General features: G+C 42.9%; 1 protein-coding gene across 2 annotated transcripts in view; it reads right to left on the minus strand.

The window, feature by feature from the left end:
• LOC142585719 (mannosyl-oligosaccharide 1,2-alpha-mannosidase IA-like) overlaps positions 1 to 17,017 on the minus strand; it is a 29,023-nt gene that overhangs the window by 4,480 nt on the left and 7,526 nt on the right. For both annotated transcript variants that reach the window (XM_075696693.1, XM_075696694.1), the window contains exons 2-9: positions 15,729 to 15,947; positions 14,549 to 14,629; positions 13,756 to 13,850; positions 11,955 to 12,172; positions 9,323 to 9,438; positions 6,149 to 6,257; positions 4,793 to 4,912; positions 3,208 to 3,380 (exon numbers count right to left, since the gene is read on the minus strand). In XM_075696693.1, coding sequence (XP_075552808.1) covers positions 3,208 to 3,380; positions 4,793 to 4,912; positions 6,149 to 6,257; positions 9,323 to 9,438; positions 11,955 to 12,172; positions 13,756 to 13,850; positions 14,549 to 14,629; positions 15,729 to 15,947 — 1,131 coding nt within the window. The remainder of the gene's footprint in view (positions 1 to 3,207; positions 3,381 to 4,792; positions 4,913 to 6,148; positions 6,258 to 9,322; positions 9,439 to 11,954; positions 12,173 to 13,755; positions 13,851 to 14,548; positions 14,630 to 15,728; positions 15,948 to 17,017) is intronic.

Genomic DNA, 17,017 nt, shown 5'->3' on the forward strand with positions numbered 1-17,017 from the left:
TTTATTGTTTTCTTGATACCCTCGATAATTCAACACTCAGTTAATTCAGACATTCTTTTCAGTCCCGTGAAATCCGAAGTAACAAGGTTTTTTTGTAATGCAGAAATTTCAGGTAAGGGTGGGGAATGTTCCTTCAAAGATAAGTATTTTGAAGGAAGCTCCTTCAAAAGATAAGTATTTTACTGGCTAAGCTACCGGCAACAAGCTGCGTCACGTGTTTTCAGCCTTCCAGAAAATTGCATGTGTTGCAGGACGAACTATAGAAATGGCGAGTCTAGGCGTGGTCCACCATTCCATTTGTGACTGTGGTGTCACTCAATAAATATGGAATATCAAATGCACAGTGGACAGTATAGAGAACGATATGTTATGGTCCATATACGGCAATAAAGTGCTGTCTTAGAGCGGTGACGATGGACATTAGGTGTAAACAAATTTGCATTGTAGGAAGGTAAACTTCCCTGGTTTTATATATACAGTCGACTCCCGATAATTCGAAGCCGCTTAATTGGAATTTTCGGTTAACTAGAAGTGAAGTGCTGGTCCCGTCAGTTTTGCATGTAATCCTATAGAAGAAATCGCTCGATAATTCGAAGTCCTCATCCAGTAATATTGTTTAATTGGAAGTTAATTTTCAGCCGGGATCCTCGAGGTGACCGTCATTCTTTGGAAGAATGTGCAATTTTTCAAGTGTTGCAACAGTTCCGTGCTCCGCGTTGGTGTCATCGCCACCGCAGCCGCCCGCAACGCCATCCTTCTCGGAGCGGCGCGATTGTTCATTGCTACGGCTGCCGTGGCCTCCGCGATCAACTTCGGCGGGAGGCGAAGCGGCTCCCGCCGAAGGCCACGCGCGGCCGCGCGTGGCCGGAGCTGATCGCGGAGGCCACGCGGGTGCCATAGGTGCACGCAGCGCTGCATACTGGCAGTGGCGAGATTGTGCGAGATTAGTCTTGCAGCGTGCGCAGCGTATAGGCGTGTGTTGGTCGAGCGCCTTTGTGCGGGAAGCTCGTAGGCTAGGTTGTTCCACGAGTGATTTGGAATTGACTGTACCTAGTCGCGCAGTTTATAGCCATGGCAAACCGTGGCTCTTATCGCACGCTCGACCTGGCAACGAAAGTCGAGGTTTTGAAGGAAGTTGAGAAGGGAGGTGCCGCCAAACAAGACATAGCGCGGAAGTACGGGATCAAGCCGAACATGCTCTCTAACTACATCAAGAACAAGCGCACAATAATGGATGCATTTGAGAACGACAAGTTCAAGACTTCTCGGAAGCGAATGCGCACCGGCGCTTACCCAGAGTTGAAGGCTTTGCTGGTTTAGATTAGGGAGGCCAGGAGCAACCAACTTCCTCACAGCGGAGACATCGTTGCGATGAAAGCCCGAACGCTTGCAGCAATGTTGGGGATCGATGACTTCGTTTCATCAGATGGATGGCTGACGCGCTTTAAAGATCGTCATGACCTGGTTTTCAAGAGCGTGTGTGGTGAAAAGGCGTCCGTTAACCAGGAAACATGCGCCACGTGAAAGGACGGAAAGCTGCGTGAATATCTCGCCGAATACAGACCGGAAGACATCTTCAATGCAGATGAGACTGCACTCTTCTATCGGCTTCTACCAGAGAAGACCCTGACATTCAAGGACGACGACTGTGCTGGGGGCAAATGCAGCAAGGAGAGAGTGTCGGTGCTGATCGCGGCAAACATGACTGGCACGGAACGATGTCGGTTACTTGTGATCGGGAAAGCTGCGAAGCCGAGATGTTTTAAAGCGTGAAGACGCTGCCTGGTGAACTATGAGGCGAACAAAAAAGCGTGGATGACGGCCGAAATCTTCAAGAGCTGGATAAGCAAACTGGACCGCAAGTTTGCTGCTTCGAACTGCAAGGTGTTGTTCCTTGTCGATCACTGCAGTGCTCACGTGAATGTGCCAGCCTTGAGTGCAGTACGCCTCGCATTTTTGCCTGCAAACACAACGGCTGTTTTGCAGCCAATGGACCAAGGCATCATCAAGAACGTTAAAGTCCTGTACAGGCGGCACCTCCTCGAGCGCATGATTTTGTGTATGGATAGCTCCACAAAGTACGAGGTGAGCCTGCTTAGTGCCATCCACATGTTGGCGTGAGCATGGGATCGTGTGAAGCAAGAAACAATCGCAAACTGCTTCAGGGCTTGCGGTTTTGTGGCAGCTTCTTCGGAGGATGCCTCTGAAATTTCAGCGGAGGAAGCGTCAACAAGCGAGCTTGACGGCACTGATTTTGGTGATGCTCTCGGGGACGTCAATTTTGAAGATTACGTCGCCGTAGACACGGCGGTCGAAACGTGCGGTGCGCTGACGGATAGCGAAACTGTAGAGATTATTCGGCCCCAGGAAGCGACCCTGGAAAGCGACGATGACGTTGAAGGCGAGCCGCAACCTAAGGCTGCCGATGTAGCTGCGGGCCTTTCTCTTGCGGAGCGCTTCTTTGCCGCTGAAAGTAACGCGGAAGAAGCGTTCCGCCACATCTACAGCCTGCAGAACTTGCTTTCAGCAGCGCGATTCGGCAAGAAGAAGCAAAGCAAGATGACCGACTATTTTTCTTAGAGAAAATACTCGATTTCGCCACAAATAAAGTGCTGTTTTTTGTGTGTTGTGCTTAATTGGAAGTTCGTTTAATTCGAAGTTTTGTGCGGTCCCCGTGAACTTCGTATTAACGGGAGTCGACTGTGTATATATATATATATATATATATTGTATTGCCACAATCATGCATGCATGCAACATTCTTCTTAGGAAATTTGGTGCACATTAGATTTCTACTCTGTTTACAAGATTTAAAGTAATTCTAATATTAATGTCAATAGGAAATCTCCAATGTCATTTTTACTTAAGTTTTCTAATTTCAACCCATAAAATGTGGATTTACATTAGATTTAAGCGAGTGCTAGAATAGGGCATAGACTGAAAACTGAAGCAGCAGTGTGTTTTGGTTTTTTTTCTCACTCTATGTTAACTCAGACTGCCAGATAATTAATTGATAATTAATTAGTTGTGTCGATCCCATCAAGATTGACTCATCAGAAGACGACTACATATTTAGGTGAGCTGGTATATATGTATAAAAGGAGTAACAAATGCCCTTTTCGTATGTTTGCAATACTGTGTGCTTTGTCCCTTTGTTACCAAGAGCACTTTAGAGTCCACACACTCAACAACACACATAAGACCTACCTGAACAGCTTCCCAGCCCCAATCACGATACTTTTGGTCCTTGGTGATCCTCCACAGGTAGAAGTACGACTCAATCACTTCTGGGCGTAGAATGTAGTACTTCTCATTCTGCTTAGTGGCTTTGGCCTCCAACTGCTCTGTGAAGCGGAAGGACTCTGGGCCCAACTTGGTCGCTGCACCCAACATAGGCAAATTTTTTTTTAGAAAAAGACATTTTCTATTTCATCAGTAGTAGCATTCACCGCCACCAGAGTAGATGTCACAAAAAGAGAGCCTCTGCACAACCATACAAGCTGCCACTGTCCTCAAAGATTGACTGCATGCATTGTTATGTTGTCAACCATTACCATCTAATGCTACAGTTATCTTGGAATCACCATCTTGAGATATTAATACAGAGGTTCCCCCACATATGTACATATCAGGACAGTTGTGCAGATGCAACAGAGGCTGCAGGAGTGTGGTGACTCATCATTACCTTGAACATAATATATACGATGAAACTATCCCAAAGGATAGACTAAGTACAAAGAAGCTACAGATACCACCCAGAATGTGCAGGAAGAAAAAACAAACACTATGTCAGTTATGCACACTCAAGATACCGGAACGCCATGTTCAATCCGTTACATTGCTAACGTCTGCTGCCACGCCACAAGAACAATACTGCAATGTCAAATTATCCACAGTGATAGCACAGCATCTTAATGTGGTGCTACTAAGGGAAAATGTTTGCAACGGCAGCACAGTGACTGCATGTTCATAGTACCCATCAACTACAGCTGAAACAATTACCTAATTCACCTCAAGCCTGTCTTTATTTAGAGCACAGCTAAGAGTGTTGCAGCACATATATAAATCATAAAAATTTTTATCAATAGTTACTGAGGCTGCCTAGATCTTGAATAAGGCAAGCAGGCTAGGAGCTTATCTTGAGGCAATTATCACGAGACCACATTCTTTTATAGACTGTCACAGAATGTCAACATATCTTTCTCACTGCAAGCAGCCCAAAACAAAATGTACCAGGACAGTTGTGCCAAACTTCCAACCAAAATGTGTTTGTGAAAGTGTTAAATGCATCAAAAGTGCCCTTATGGACACTCCAAGATTCTATACAAACATACTTATGAACACGCAAGATTTCTATACAAACAGACTCTGCACAAAGAGCTCAACAATTAACATTTTTTGGAAGCAAAGTTAAAAAAAAAACGCTATGGTAACAAGCACGCTTGACAATGCATAAAAAATGCAACTTCGCATAATGCCTATGATTTAAATTCATTTTGAGCATATCAAGTTAATTAAAAGATCTGCCAGAAACTTGGATCCTTCAGTGCTCACAAAATGCACTCAAGTTCTTTGTTGATGAACATGTTGGTATGACATTAAGAACAGCTGCTACATAGAAATAATAAAATGTTCAAATGTGCAAAATGTCCCGAACCATCACACGAATTGGACTGGATGAGTGTGCGGACATATGAAAGAAACCAGCAACAACCAGTGTACATAAGCGTAAGACACCAGAATGCCAAGCACAATCAAGCAATCATCACATATTCGGAATAGGTCAACTTACGCGTCCTGTCATAGGACTCATGACAAGTGTTGGTGATGTTCTTTGCCACATCCATGAAGTGGTCCTTGGTAACCGATGGGTCCTCCCCAAGTGTTTGGGAAATGAGGGCGTAGAATCCACCTAAACAGGAGACGAGTGATCACATATTTCCAGTCAAACATTCAACCCTCTTGCAATACAAATGGTTCTAAATTTCTTTTTATTTCATAACTTTTTTCATGTCAGGGAAAACAGAATGACAAGTTCACAAGACGTAACAAGAATTCAGATAGATCAGGAACAAAGTTAGTGATGAAATGTACTTGCTCTTTCTAGTTCTCACTTTTGCCGCGCATATACTTTTATCACGCTTCCATGACTGCAAAAGGCGCCCTCTCTTTATTAGAGAGTCACAAGTATTGAAGCAACTTGGAAAGATGGGCCTGCTAATAAGATCGTATACAATACAGTAACACATCCCTCAAATGCCGCGATAACCAGAGGCTGTTCCAGAATGTATGATCATGCCTTATAAATAAAGACTATTTGTAAGTTACTATATTCAATTTGATGCCATGTTTAATTTAGTGCCATACCGGAATGGTTCAACTCACTTTCTACACATGGAATAAAGAAATTGGGCAGCCCTCAGTACAACGAACAGGGATTTAACATACAGTCGCTGAAAACCATGTGCTGGATCTGGATCCTTACCAGCAATGGTTAATTATAACAATCGGCATCTGCAATTATGCTAAAAACAAAAATACAAGATTTGAAATAATGCTGGTTACAGTGAAACAAAGATTTTTCACATGCTGATGAAAATGTATTCTGGAAGCAAAAATGTCAAATCGTCAGCAAGAGCAACTTGTAACGGCAGTATTCCACATGTCTTGAAAAATCTGACACGCACAACTGCACATATTGGACGCACACACACATTTCGTGCCAACAGCATCACTTAACTGGGCCCAATGTCGACCAGCCAACATGTCAATCCCACGTGTTCACATCGGTCACTTGCTCGCCATTGCCATCACATTGCATCACAGACTTGCACGTTAACAGCAGCACTAAGTGCACCTCCATAATTTCGCATAGTTCACTTGCCACATTTCCCGCTAGCCTGTCAGTGAATTGCGGTACTAATCGTGGCATCATGCTTGCAGCTCTTTCATACAGGCTCAACAACAAATTCGTTTCCATTGGTATCAGTGTGCACATTTATAGAAAATATAAGACAGATCTGACTTTATTTTAACAACGTTTGCCCATATGCAGTGTATTGCAGTTGACGGTAACAATATGGAACTTTTGAGGCTAATCAACACAGGAAGAGAAACAAGAGGTCTGAAGGAAGACGCAGACATGCACCTGCAAAGCAGGCTAGATGGTCCATTTTTGGCTCCACTCGGTCATACTTGATCTCAGCCAGGTAGAGGAACCCACTCCTAGACTGCAGCAACATCTTTGACTCGATGGCCTACACACAAGCACACAAAGACAAGGAGTGAGCACAATGCCTTTCAATTAATATATTTCCATGAAAATTTTTTAAAAGGCCCTAACAATAACGGAGATACAAAGAGTGCAACATTTACTTTCCCATCCCTCCTCAACACGTTCCCTCTCTTTAAGCACTGCAGACAGCTATGCACTGCCTATTGATCCTTTCTTGTCTTTTCTTTCTGTGGTGCACTTAAGATAACCCTTCAAGGCTAACACTTGACAAAGGTGCTCAAGAGTCACAAAAGAGCAGTGACAGAGAGAGAGAGAGAGAGAGAGGCAGGGATTTAAACCAGTCAAGAGTCTGATTAGCTACCCTACACTGGGGGAAGGGAGAAGGAGAAGAGAGAGAAGGGAGAGAGAGCATATACAGACATGCACAGACAGTCGCTGAGTCAAAGCCACTCGTGCAAACCAGACATTCTGAGAAAGCACAAAAGTGCCTTCACTACCTTCTGAGCCGATGATCGGTAGGGAAGGTGCTCTAGTACTCTCTGTTCACTCAGAGCAATTGTCTAGTTTCCTGAATGCGCTGGACAAAGATTGTCCTTGTGCTTTAAATTGAGGACAGTGGCACGATAAGTGACAATGAAAGGATGGGCAGGAAGGGCAGGATGCGTTAACAATCGCCATTTCCCTGCATGTTAGTATATTGAACAAGTGTGAGTAATTAATCATCATGAACACTTGCCCAACGGCTAACGTCTACGGGCTGTAGCATGGGTCAATGCTCTCTGCCTCTTACATGCCTCCAAAGCCATACAAGAGAGAGAGAGTGATGTTTTTATGCGAGTCTATGGCTTCCCTGCTATATGCAGTGAAAGACTATTTGGCTCGAATATTCACGGCACCATTATCTATAGATCAGGAAAGAAAATCTGACCATGTTTAAAAATAGTTTCAGGATCCCTTTTAAGTATGGGCACAGGGATAGTTAACAGTAATCTAGACGTCTTTCAGGACTTGAATTCTGAGTAGCTGGACAACTCCGTAAACTGGGCCTCTCCATTTCCTACTTTTTCTTCATCAATGCAACCCAACCATACTCCATTTCAAACATTGCAGGCAACATAGTGAAGGCTATGAAAACAGTCAAAAATGCTGACAGATTTATACAGCACTCGTACAATTTCTGTGTTCCAGCAAATATTGGTTTTCTTTCATTGCTCAACCACACAAGAAAAGTATCCACACAATCTCTATCGCTCCACCTGTTTCGTGCTGAAGTGGCCCACATCTGTGAGGCCCTCTATGTGACAACTTCTTCGCCAGTATGACACTCAATGCATAACATTAATGTAATATCAAATATACTCTGAATCTATTACAATAACTGTGAAAGTAACTCTTTCACAGTTATTATCTTTCAAATAAGTGACATGATGTCATTTAGTTGAAAATGGTGGCTATGTACTGCGAGTGTGGTTACAATATTGTAATGCTGTGTACGTTCTATTTCGAAGTTGTTTTGGTCTATTATGTTTTTCATGCAACATTTTTAAATGTTACTACTATGCATACAGTGCATGTGTTACGTTTTCATATTCTTTTGCTTCTGATACGTAACACACTGTTTTCCTTGACACAGTCACCCCCTTTGCACCATTCTTTTGACAGTGCGTTAATCAGACTGTCACCTTGTGCCTCCACGTATCCCTTATGGCACATATACAGTTTATGCTCATTACAATGTACCCGCGTACAACCGACTTTTGGATATAACGAAACATATTTCAGCCTTAGTTTGGTCTAACTATTTTATCACTGCAATGAAGTTCACTTATAACGGACCGCACTACAACAGACTATTGGCTACAGCGAACGAAATTAGCGGCAATTTTTTTCAAGATCGGGCATATAAAATGTACTTTTGCTATGTCAACACGGGCTGACAACCAATTTGCGAGGGTCAGCTGACGATCGCAGCTCAATATTATATCGCGTGCACAAGAGAGGAAGGTGTGGTGGGAACACGCCGCCTTCTTTTGCGTGCGAGGCACAGGGGAGGGAGAGGCAATAGAGAAGGGGGTTCTAGTCCTGCGACTGCTGCTTACAGTGCGGCTGCTGCTTACAGCGTGGCCGCCGTATCTTCAAAGTGATGTGCAATGTGGACAAAGTGCGCACCCGCGCAGGCGCCGTATCTTGAAAGCGACCTGCGATGTCGACAAAGTGCGCGCCCGCGTGGGCCTCATCTTCAAAGCGATGTGCGATGTGGACAAAGTGCACCCAGTGCCAGTAGCTTCGTATGCGCTGTGCTTTCGACGTTTAGTTCGCTTTGAAGCGAGAGACAGCACGAAGGTCAATTCGCTTGCTGCTGCTGCAGCGCTTATCTTGCTTAATTTGCTATCGCAATCGATGCTTTGTCTTTATGGCGAAACTGCGACTCCTTTTTTTCTTTTTAATTCGGACGTTCGTCACTCACTCTTTGCAATAAAGTTGTTAGACATTGCAACGAAAGTTTCGGAAGTGAGGCGCTTCGGATATTACGGACTTTGCATAAAGCGGGCGTTTTTTGTCGGATTTTGGGGTCCGTTGTAACGAGAGTCGACTGTATTCCAACAGCAGCTAATCCAAAATTCAGCCACCAGCGATGATTACATGCAGCAGCTGACTAGAGGCCACTTCCTAAATTGTGCGATCAAAAATGCACCTTGACTGAAAGCTCCTCCTCGAGTGCAGCAAGTGCTCGGTGATGCTGTCATATTAAGACTTAACCAGCATGCACTAATGATGCTTGTCTGAAAGAGACTGCAGTGATGAGGAGTTGCTTGAGTAAGATCTCGCTACTCTAATGCCTCCGAATAGGCACTGTAAGTGTCTGGTTACAAAATTGTAGCTTGTGAAACAGCCAAAGAGCATCATGCAAGCACAGTTATTACTTTGGTGAAAAAGTATAATCCGGTAAAGCTAGAACACCTCTCCACAGAGTCTAACTAAAATTGGACATGAGAAATTTTAAGCATGCTGCACACATTTATGAAGCCCTCTATAAGCTACCTTTGCTACAAAACTCCCACCGACATATGAATTGGTTGTGCCAACCTTGACGGCATCCAAGAGTAATCGTTTGGCCTGTACGTCTTCACCATCAGACTGGATCCATGCCTTCAGGAGGTACTCGTAAAAGCTGTCTCCCAGGGCTCCCATAGACATGTGGTCTGTAGAAAGCAATGCGGGGACAGTTTGTCATAATGTCCTGACTTCTTGTCCAATGCCCCTGATGGCCTTAATAAATCTTAATTATACCAAAAAGCTGGTGCAGGCAATGCCTGTGTGTCCAAGCAGAAAAGTTCATGAGTGCGGTGAGGAGAAATGTCAAGTCACCAGTCCACCACTAAGCAATGCCAACAATCAATAATCAGGAAACTTCACAAATGTTTGCCAGTGATGTCTCGAAAACTTGCATTTCAGTATTTCTCATCACATCATGGCCATTATGCGAGACTCACCACTTGAATAAAAAGTGATACAGGTAATTTCAGTACTCTTTCAGTTTTTAAGCACTCCAAAAGCAGTAATGCCAGCTGCACATAGTTGACTGCTTGGTTTAATGATGGGTTTAACTGATGGGATGGAGGTGTTCCGACAGACACACTGAAGGAAGATTCCAAGAAAATTTTCACATGCTGGTTAATGTGCACTAAAACCTCAATACAATGGTTTTTCTTTCTTTCTTTTTTTTGCATTTTGTTCCCATTGGTATCCCACTACTGCAGCCAGGAATCATTTAGCCCCATGCCCAGCTGCAGAAAGCCATTACTTCTTGTTCTTCTTGTTCATTTTTCATCATCAGAAAACAAACAAAAAGTTTATTCTGATGTATCTGCATTTATGTGGTGCATTTACAGCTACAATGGCTTTGGAAGAAAACATTTTCTCACACCATGTCTCTCTGTAGTGCACTCTAAAAAAATATTTTGAGGCTTATCTCTTCTTCCAACAACAACAGTTAAAAATCTTGCATTCATGGCCTTTATGTAATGCTCTGTGCTTGCTACTTCCAGTCATGAATCCCCCGTCACACTGAAACGTATTGTGCCATTTGTTACCCGAAACGAGCAGGCGCTTAAAGGAATGAAAGGCAAGCAAGATAGATTATGGCTATTGTTTCAGGACATGAAAAGCAGTGCCAAGAGTGCAAATATTTTTTATGCATGTGCTTAGGTTCTTGCATGGTCAAGGAAGAAACTAGCCCCATTTCCATTAATGAAACATTTTTACCATTGCCCACATTTTTGCCAAGCGGTCAAACTTCCTATCAGGGTCAATCCAGGACAGGGTTGATCTTAGAAAGAAGATTATGTAGATCCTACGCACTGTGAAAATACAGTGGACTCTTTTAAATGGAAGTTTAAGGGACCAGTAAAATTGGTTACGTTTATCAGGAGTTCCATTTACTGAGAGACAAAGCTGAATACAATTGCATGAAGAAAAAGCCAACCGACCATGAGGATGGTGTTCTGTTTAAGCGATTTCCATTTATCGAAATTCCACTGTATATGTAAGAGAAGCTTTCTGTGCTGGTTTCATTGATTGACGATAATTAGCAGTGATGTTGGTGGCGAAAGCTTAACTTTTTCATCATTTAGTCTAGCACAAGGGTGGTGAGTTGATGTCAAACAATACCTTGCGTACACCACTGCTGTTTGTCTGCGTAATACACAGAACACACATGGGGGAGGTGTTTCTTTGAGGCACTGTTGTAAGCCATATTTCATAACCTCTGAAAGGGTTGTGCATTGTCATTGCCTCACATGGCACATCGCATCGTGGCAGAAGTATTAAACTTGAATTGGATTATGGGGCTGTACGTGCCAAAACCACAATCGGATTATGAGGCACGGCGTAGTGGCGGACTCCGGATTAATTTTGACATTGTGGTGCTCTTTAACATGTCCCAAAATGAAAGTGCACGTACATTTTCTATTTCGCCCCTGTCAAAATGCAGCTGGGGTGGTCAAGATCAAATCCACGACCTCGATCAATGCCACAGCCGCAAAGCTACCGTGATGGGCACAGAAGTATTGATTTGACATGCAACCGCTTCCATAGTGTAGCCTAGACCTTGCAGTGCACTTTAATTAATGCAGCTCTGCTTCTGCACACCCTACGTAAGTTGTCCCCTTGACATATTTTCATGGTGTTTATTTTTCAGAAATACCAGAAACATACTGTATTGTACCTTGAACTTAAGTTTATCCTGTTTTCCCACAACCGCTGTCGTGTCTATAATAATAGTGTTTCCTTCCCTTCTCATGTCTCCTTTTCCCCCTCCCCACCTTGTATGCGAACTGCCTCTTATCCCCCTTCCTCTCTACAGTTCTACCTATGTCCACTCTGGGCTCGCACGTTAGTAGAAAGGTAAGCGCTGCAGTTTCTGCAATGCTTTTGAGGGGGGGTGCAATGTGGAGATGCCCAGCAAGCTCCAGAGGGCATTGTGCAAATTCAACACGGCAGAGTCCAAATGAGTTTCGCGCGTAGCCTTTCCTTACTGCCTCACTCTTGTCATGTATCCACACACTCTGAACCACCCCCAAAGCAGTGTGTCAGACAGCAGCAGCAGTAGTGGGAAAGTCAAAAGAAGAGGCAAAGAAAGCTTCGCTTTAAAATAAAAAACAATAAAACAAATTGTACAGCATCCAACAGAAATATCAAGAAGGGTGAAACAACTCACGCTGTCCCCAGCGTCCTGTCTTGGGGTTGATGTAGTTGGGGTAGAGGCCCTTGGGCTTGTCAAGGTCAGCCAAAACCTGCCGCACTTTGTCCACTTTCTCGCGGAAGATCGGGTTGCCCGTGATGTCACTAAGGTAGGAGAACTCTAGGTGCATGGTGCCCAGCTCAGCCAGAATGGAGCCACCACTTGAGGCCCAAGCATAGTTCTTGCTTACACCCCTGGAACATGGCACGTGCAGAGTTCTTGAACCAATCTCACGTTTTATGTGCTACTATTGCATTGACCCATTTGCAAAAATATTTGCTGTTTCATACATAGCAGGCAATGCTATAAGACTAGAGAGACTTCTCTCACTGGCAACATTTGTAAACAAGAATTATATAGTGCATCACATGTGAAAGAAAGACACAGGTATATGTCACCTCATAAGAAGCCAACAAACAAAGACACAAAGGGCAACACAGGGAAAATTACTTGTACTTAATAACTGAATTAAAGAAATGATAAATTAATGTAAATGAAATTGGATGAAAAAACAACTTGCCGCAGGTGGGGAACAATCCCACATCTTCGCATTACGCGTGCGATGCTCTACCATTTGAGCTACTACGGTGCCGCTTTCCCATCCACATTGTGCGGTATTTATGTGTTACTACGAGAACTAACCCTGGGAGTGTTAGCCAGCTCCACCACTCACCAAACCTTGGCAGCGGATGGGTTTATTGACCAGTTGCCTTCACCTAAAAAGGTCACGTACTCGAGATGCCTGCAGTAGAAAGGATGTTCCACATCCACCGCCAAGGTTTGTGAATGGTGGTGCTGGCTAACACTCCCAGGGTTAGTTCTTGTAGTAACACATAAATACCCCAGAATGTGGATGGGAAAGATGCCCCGCGGTAGCTCAACTGGTAGAGCATCACACGCGTAATGCGAAGACATGGGATCGTTCCCCACCTGCGGCAAGTTGTTTTTTCATCCACTTTCGTTTCCATTAATTTATCATTTCTTTAATTCAATAATTAAGTACAAGTAATTTCTTCTGTGTTGTCCTTTATGTCTTTGTTTGTTGGCTTCTTATGATGTTATTAAAAAATCAGGCTCCTCGGTTAACCCCCTTTCTTCTCTTTCAGGTATGTGTCGTGCAATTCAATGTAGCCTTAATTGTTGGGAGTAGGCCAGCAGAAACAAGGGACATCGGGTAGCTATAATTATTCTCCAATAAATATAAAAAAGGAAGCCTAGCCAAAGGAAATTTATATATAGAGCAATGCAAAGGATCACTGAAGAAAATAAACAAACAAGCAAATAAATAATATATCACTCACAGCTATGGGCCACATAAATGTAATGTAAAATGTCAAACCTCTCTACCGAGGAATAAATGCAATCTGTCAGGTTTTTCCTTATACAGATTCTTCTATTGTGCTCAATCAAACACATGATGCATGCATTGAGCCCCGTGAGTGTAACTTGACTTAGGTAAGTGTTTTCTGTAAAATTTATAAAAGTTTGTTTAACTGCAGGGCAAAAGTGCCAACATGCTTAGGTGGGCAAGATATGCAATTAAACACTGACTTGAAATAAAGAATTTTTTTTTAATTTCTCCATGCATCAGTATTCAGACCTTGTGTTGTGCCTGGGCACATAAAATAAACATTGCTGGATTGACTGATCAGTATGAATTGCTGCTGTCAAAGAAGAGAAGGCAATAACTTTTTTGCAAGCTTTTGCACACCAAAAGTATCTGGCTTGAAGGTTCATGGCCACATAGACGATGAATGGATGGCAAAATTAAACTTACGTCTTGATGTTGATGAGGGCATGGGGTATACCCTTTGGTGTGTTGAAGGCTGGAAGCAACAGACGGGCAATTTCCTCAGCCTTGTCCTTGAACATCTGCGCAAGGCATAAAAAGTAGCTGAATTGAAATTAATACTGAAGCTATATGAGCTGAAACCAGAATATGATTATGAGGCATGCTACAGTTTGGGACTGTGGATTGATTTTGACCAGGCGTGGTTCTTTAACGGGCACTTAAATTTAAGCAAACGCGCGTTATTGCATTTCTCCTGCATCGAAATGCGGCCGCCACAAACGGGATTGAATACATGACCTCTAGCTCAGCAGTACAGCATCTAACTACTAAGCTACTGCGTTCGGTGAAAAAGGACCTCAGATACTCAAATGTCCCCTGCAGAAAAACATGACACACAACCATACACTAATTGACATTCAATATAATTGGAGCAACCATGAAGCTTTGATTTGCATGTCTGGCAACAAAATTTTCCTTTTTATTATTGCCTAACACTTTCTCTGCTTTTTCCCGCCACGTGTTATACCTACTGACCTACATGCAATCTCACAGCTTGTACCATTCCTGCAGCCTGGCCTCTCAAACTCAATGCACTTGATGTGCAATAAAAGTGCATGACAAAAAAAAAAGTTTTCTTCTTGGTTTCATAATTATCCCTTGCACTGAATTCTAGTTCATGTTATATGCAGATTCTTATAGCAATTGGTACCTTTAATTATGTTACGCTCACTAACAAGTCAAAAAGCATATTTCAAGACAAAAATAAAAACTCACTTACGTTGTCCCCAGTCAAGGCGTAGCACGACAGCAGGCCACCTACAAAGCGAATGTTGGTCTCGAAGACAGAGATGTCCGAACTCTGCATGTAAAAATTAAATTTTCTTTGATACCGCATGGCCGATTCTCTTCCCCTTTTTTCTCCTGGTACTTTCATTATGCGTTTATAACCCCCACCTTTATTCACTATTATTTCTTATAATTATTATTTATTTATGCTCTTTACTCTCCGGCCATACCCTTCCCTACTTAGGCTAATGAGCCATCCTGTCAATAAATTATCAACTGTAGAGACTCGTGTAAGTGGTGCACTTTTCTCTCACAATTTTGACGAGGTGCGGCCTTTACATGGTACCGAACTTCTAGTCATAATGGAGCCGTGTGCACACCTCAGCTCCATTGCATGAAGGTCAATGCGCAGCTCTCTTCATTTAGTACAGGCCTGTGGAAGTCAGCAGCGCGTGAAAATTCGCTGATGCACACGCGTGGCATCAGGGCACTGAACGGGATTGTTTATCCATTGGAAATTTCTTTTTATGAATTTTGGGCTGCCAAGTTGGGGGTGCAGCATGTACACAGATGTGGCCCTTACCATATGGCATTATTCATGCATTCATGTTACACAAGTGCAGGCACTGACATTGCTTGTTTCCCTGGCCAAACCATGCTTTTAATACCTGTTATATCTCCATCCCTGTGAAACATAACATTTTATATTGCTCATTTAGGCAGTTCTACACATTTTTGCACTTGACCAATGCCAAAGACTGACATGCTGTTTCAGGATGTTCCGTCATTCTTGTAACTGTTTTTTGTTGCTGCTGAGTTGATTTATGTTTTGTTCTTGTTTTTAACCTCACCTTTGTGTACACTCCCCTCAAGCCTTCTCTCTATGCAAGTTTACATTTTTTTCATACTTCTGATGCCATGAGAGTAGCCTGAGTGGAGGGTTCCAGTTTCATTTCAACCATCTGGGATTCTTCAAGTTGCGTCCAAAGCACATAACACAAGCATTTTTTTTTATTCCATCCGCTTCAAAATGTGGCCACACGACTAGGAATGAAATCCGATATGCCATGCTATGCGGTGGGACATTGTGACCACTAATCCGCAGCTCTGGGTACGTGAAATACTGAAAGAAAAGTTCTGCACCACACAAAAAAGAAACAAAAGACACATACCACGTCATTGAGACTGAGGTTCTCTGCCACCCAATTTCGAGCGCGCTGGAATTCCTCGGCCATGCCCATGAGATAGAGGGTGTCCATGCCATCCACAATGGTGGCTCCCATGGCAGTCTTGCCAAAGATGCCCGCTGAGTGGCCCTTCTTGGACACGGGCCGCAGCTCATTCTCGCCCCAGGCGTAGCGCTCATAGTTGTCCCACGCGTGCTTCATCATCTGCAAAAGCAACACATGCGTGCCCTATATTTCCTCGATTCTAAGCACTTTAATTTATTTCAAAGCCCATGATCTTCAAAGTATGAGGCAAAGAGGTGGGGAATGTATGTAGACTCAACCCAAAGTAAGGTACGTTACCAATTCCAAACAAGACATCACAGTTTTCTTCTTTTTTTTTTGATGAAACTCGAAAATCTTTGAACTGATCAGAGTTTAGAAAACAGACCCACTAACCAAAACAAGCCTGTAAACAAATGCAAAAGCCAGAATGGAAAAGTACGGCAATCCTGAAAGGTTAACGCAAGATTGAAAGATCAGAGACAATAAAGGGGTCTGAAAACATGCAAAATATGACAAATATATTTCTAGTCACAGATGACTACACAGAGAGGTAGTGATGACAGTTTAAAACATCACAGCTTGAGAATAAAGTCAACATCAATCATGACTTATTTCGCAACGATGAAATGGCAGGAGTCAGAACTGCACCATTGCCACCAAAACACAATAATAATAAAAAGGTGCCTAGTGTAAGTAAACATTAAATAATTCAGATAAAACTATCTATAAGAGGTAATGCAGTGAAGAAAAGTGTTCAATAAGAAAGTTAGAAAGCACCACGGAAATAACTATGGGCTCTAGTTACTGGTTACTGCTACGGTGCAAAACCATTCATGCAACCACTGCACATGGTTAAAGCAGAGACACATTTTAATTCAATATTTTGCACAACAGTATCAATTAGTATTACAGATATGGCATGCATAAGCAAGAAGATTTCTTCCTTTTTCACAGTATTTTTCAGTTTGTTCTGAGTATGAAAAAGAAAGTATTGTATTTAACCCCTTCCGTGCCTTACACGAGCTGGATTCGTCCACAGGTTCCTGGTAGAAACGAACAAAAACGAGCTCAGCTTATCAGCTGTACTTTGAATTTTCTAGCAATGCCATGGATGAGCCTAGCTAAGCACCTAAGAGAAAATTGTCACTGCTATCAAATTCAATTAATCATAAAGCTAATTACCTGTAATTTATTTACATTAACATTTGCAAAGTAATAGGGAGCCTGCC

Source organism: Dermacentor variabilis, chromosome 6 (assembly GCF_050947875.1).
Source record: "Dermacentor variabilis isolate Ectoservices chromosome 6, ASM5094787v1, whole genome shotgun sequence".
NCBI classification, from domain to species: domain Eukaryota; kingdom Metazoa; phylum Arthropoda; class Arachnida; order Ixodida; family Ixodidae; genus Dermacentor; species Dermacentor variabilis.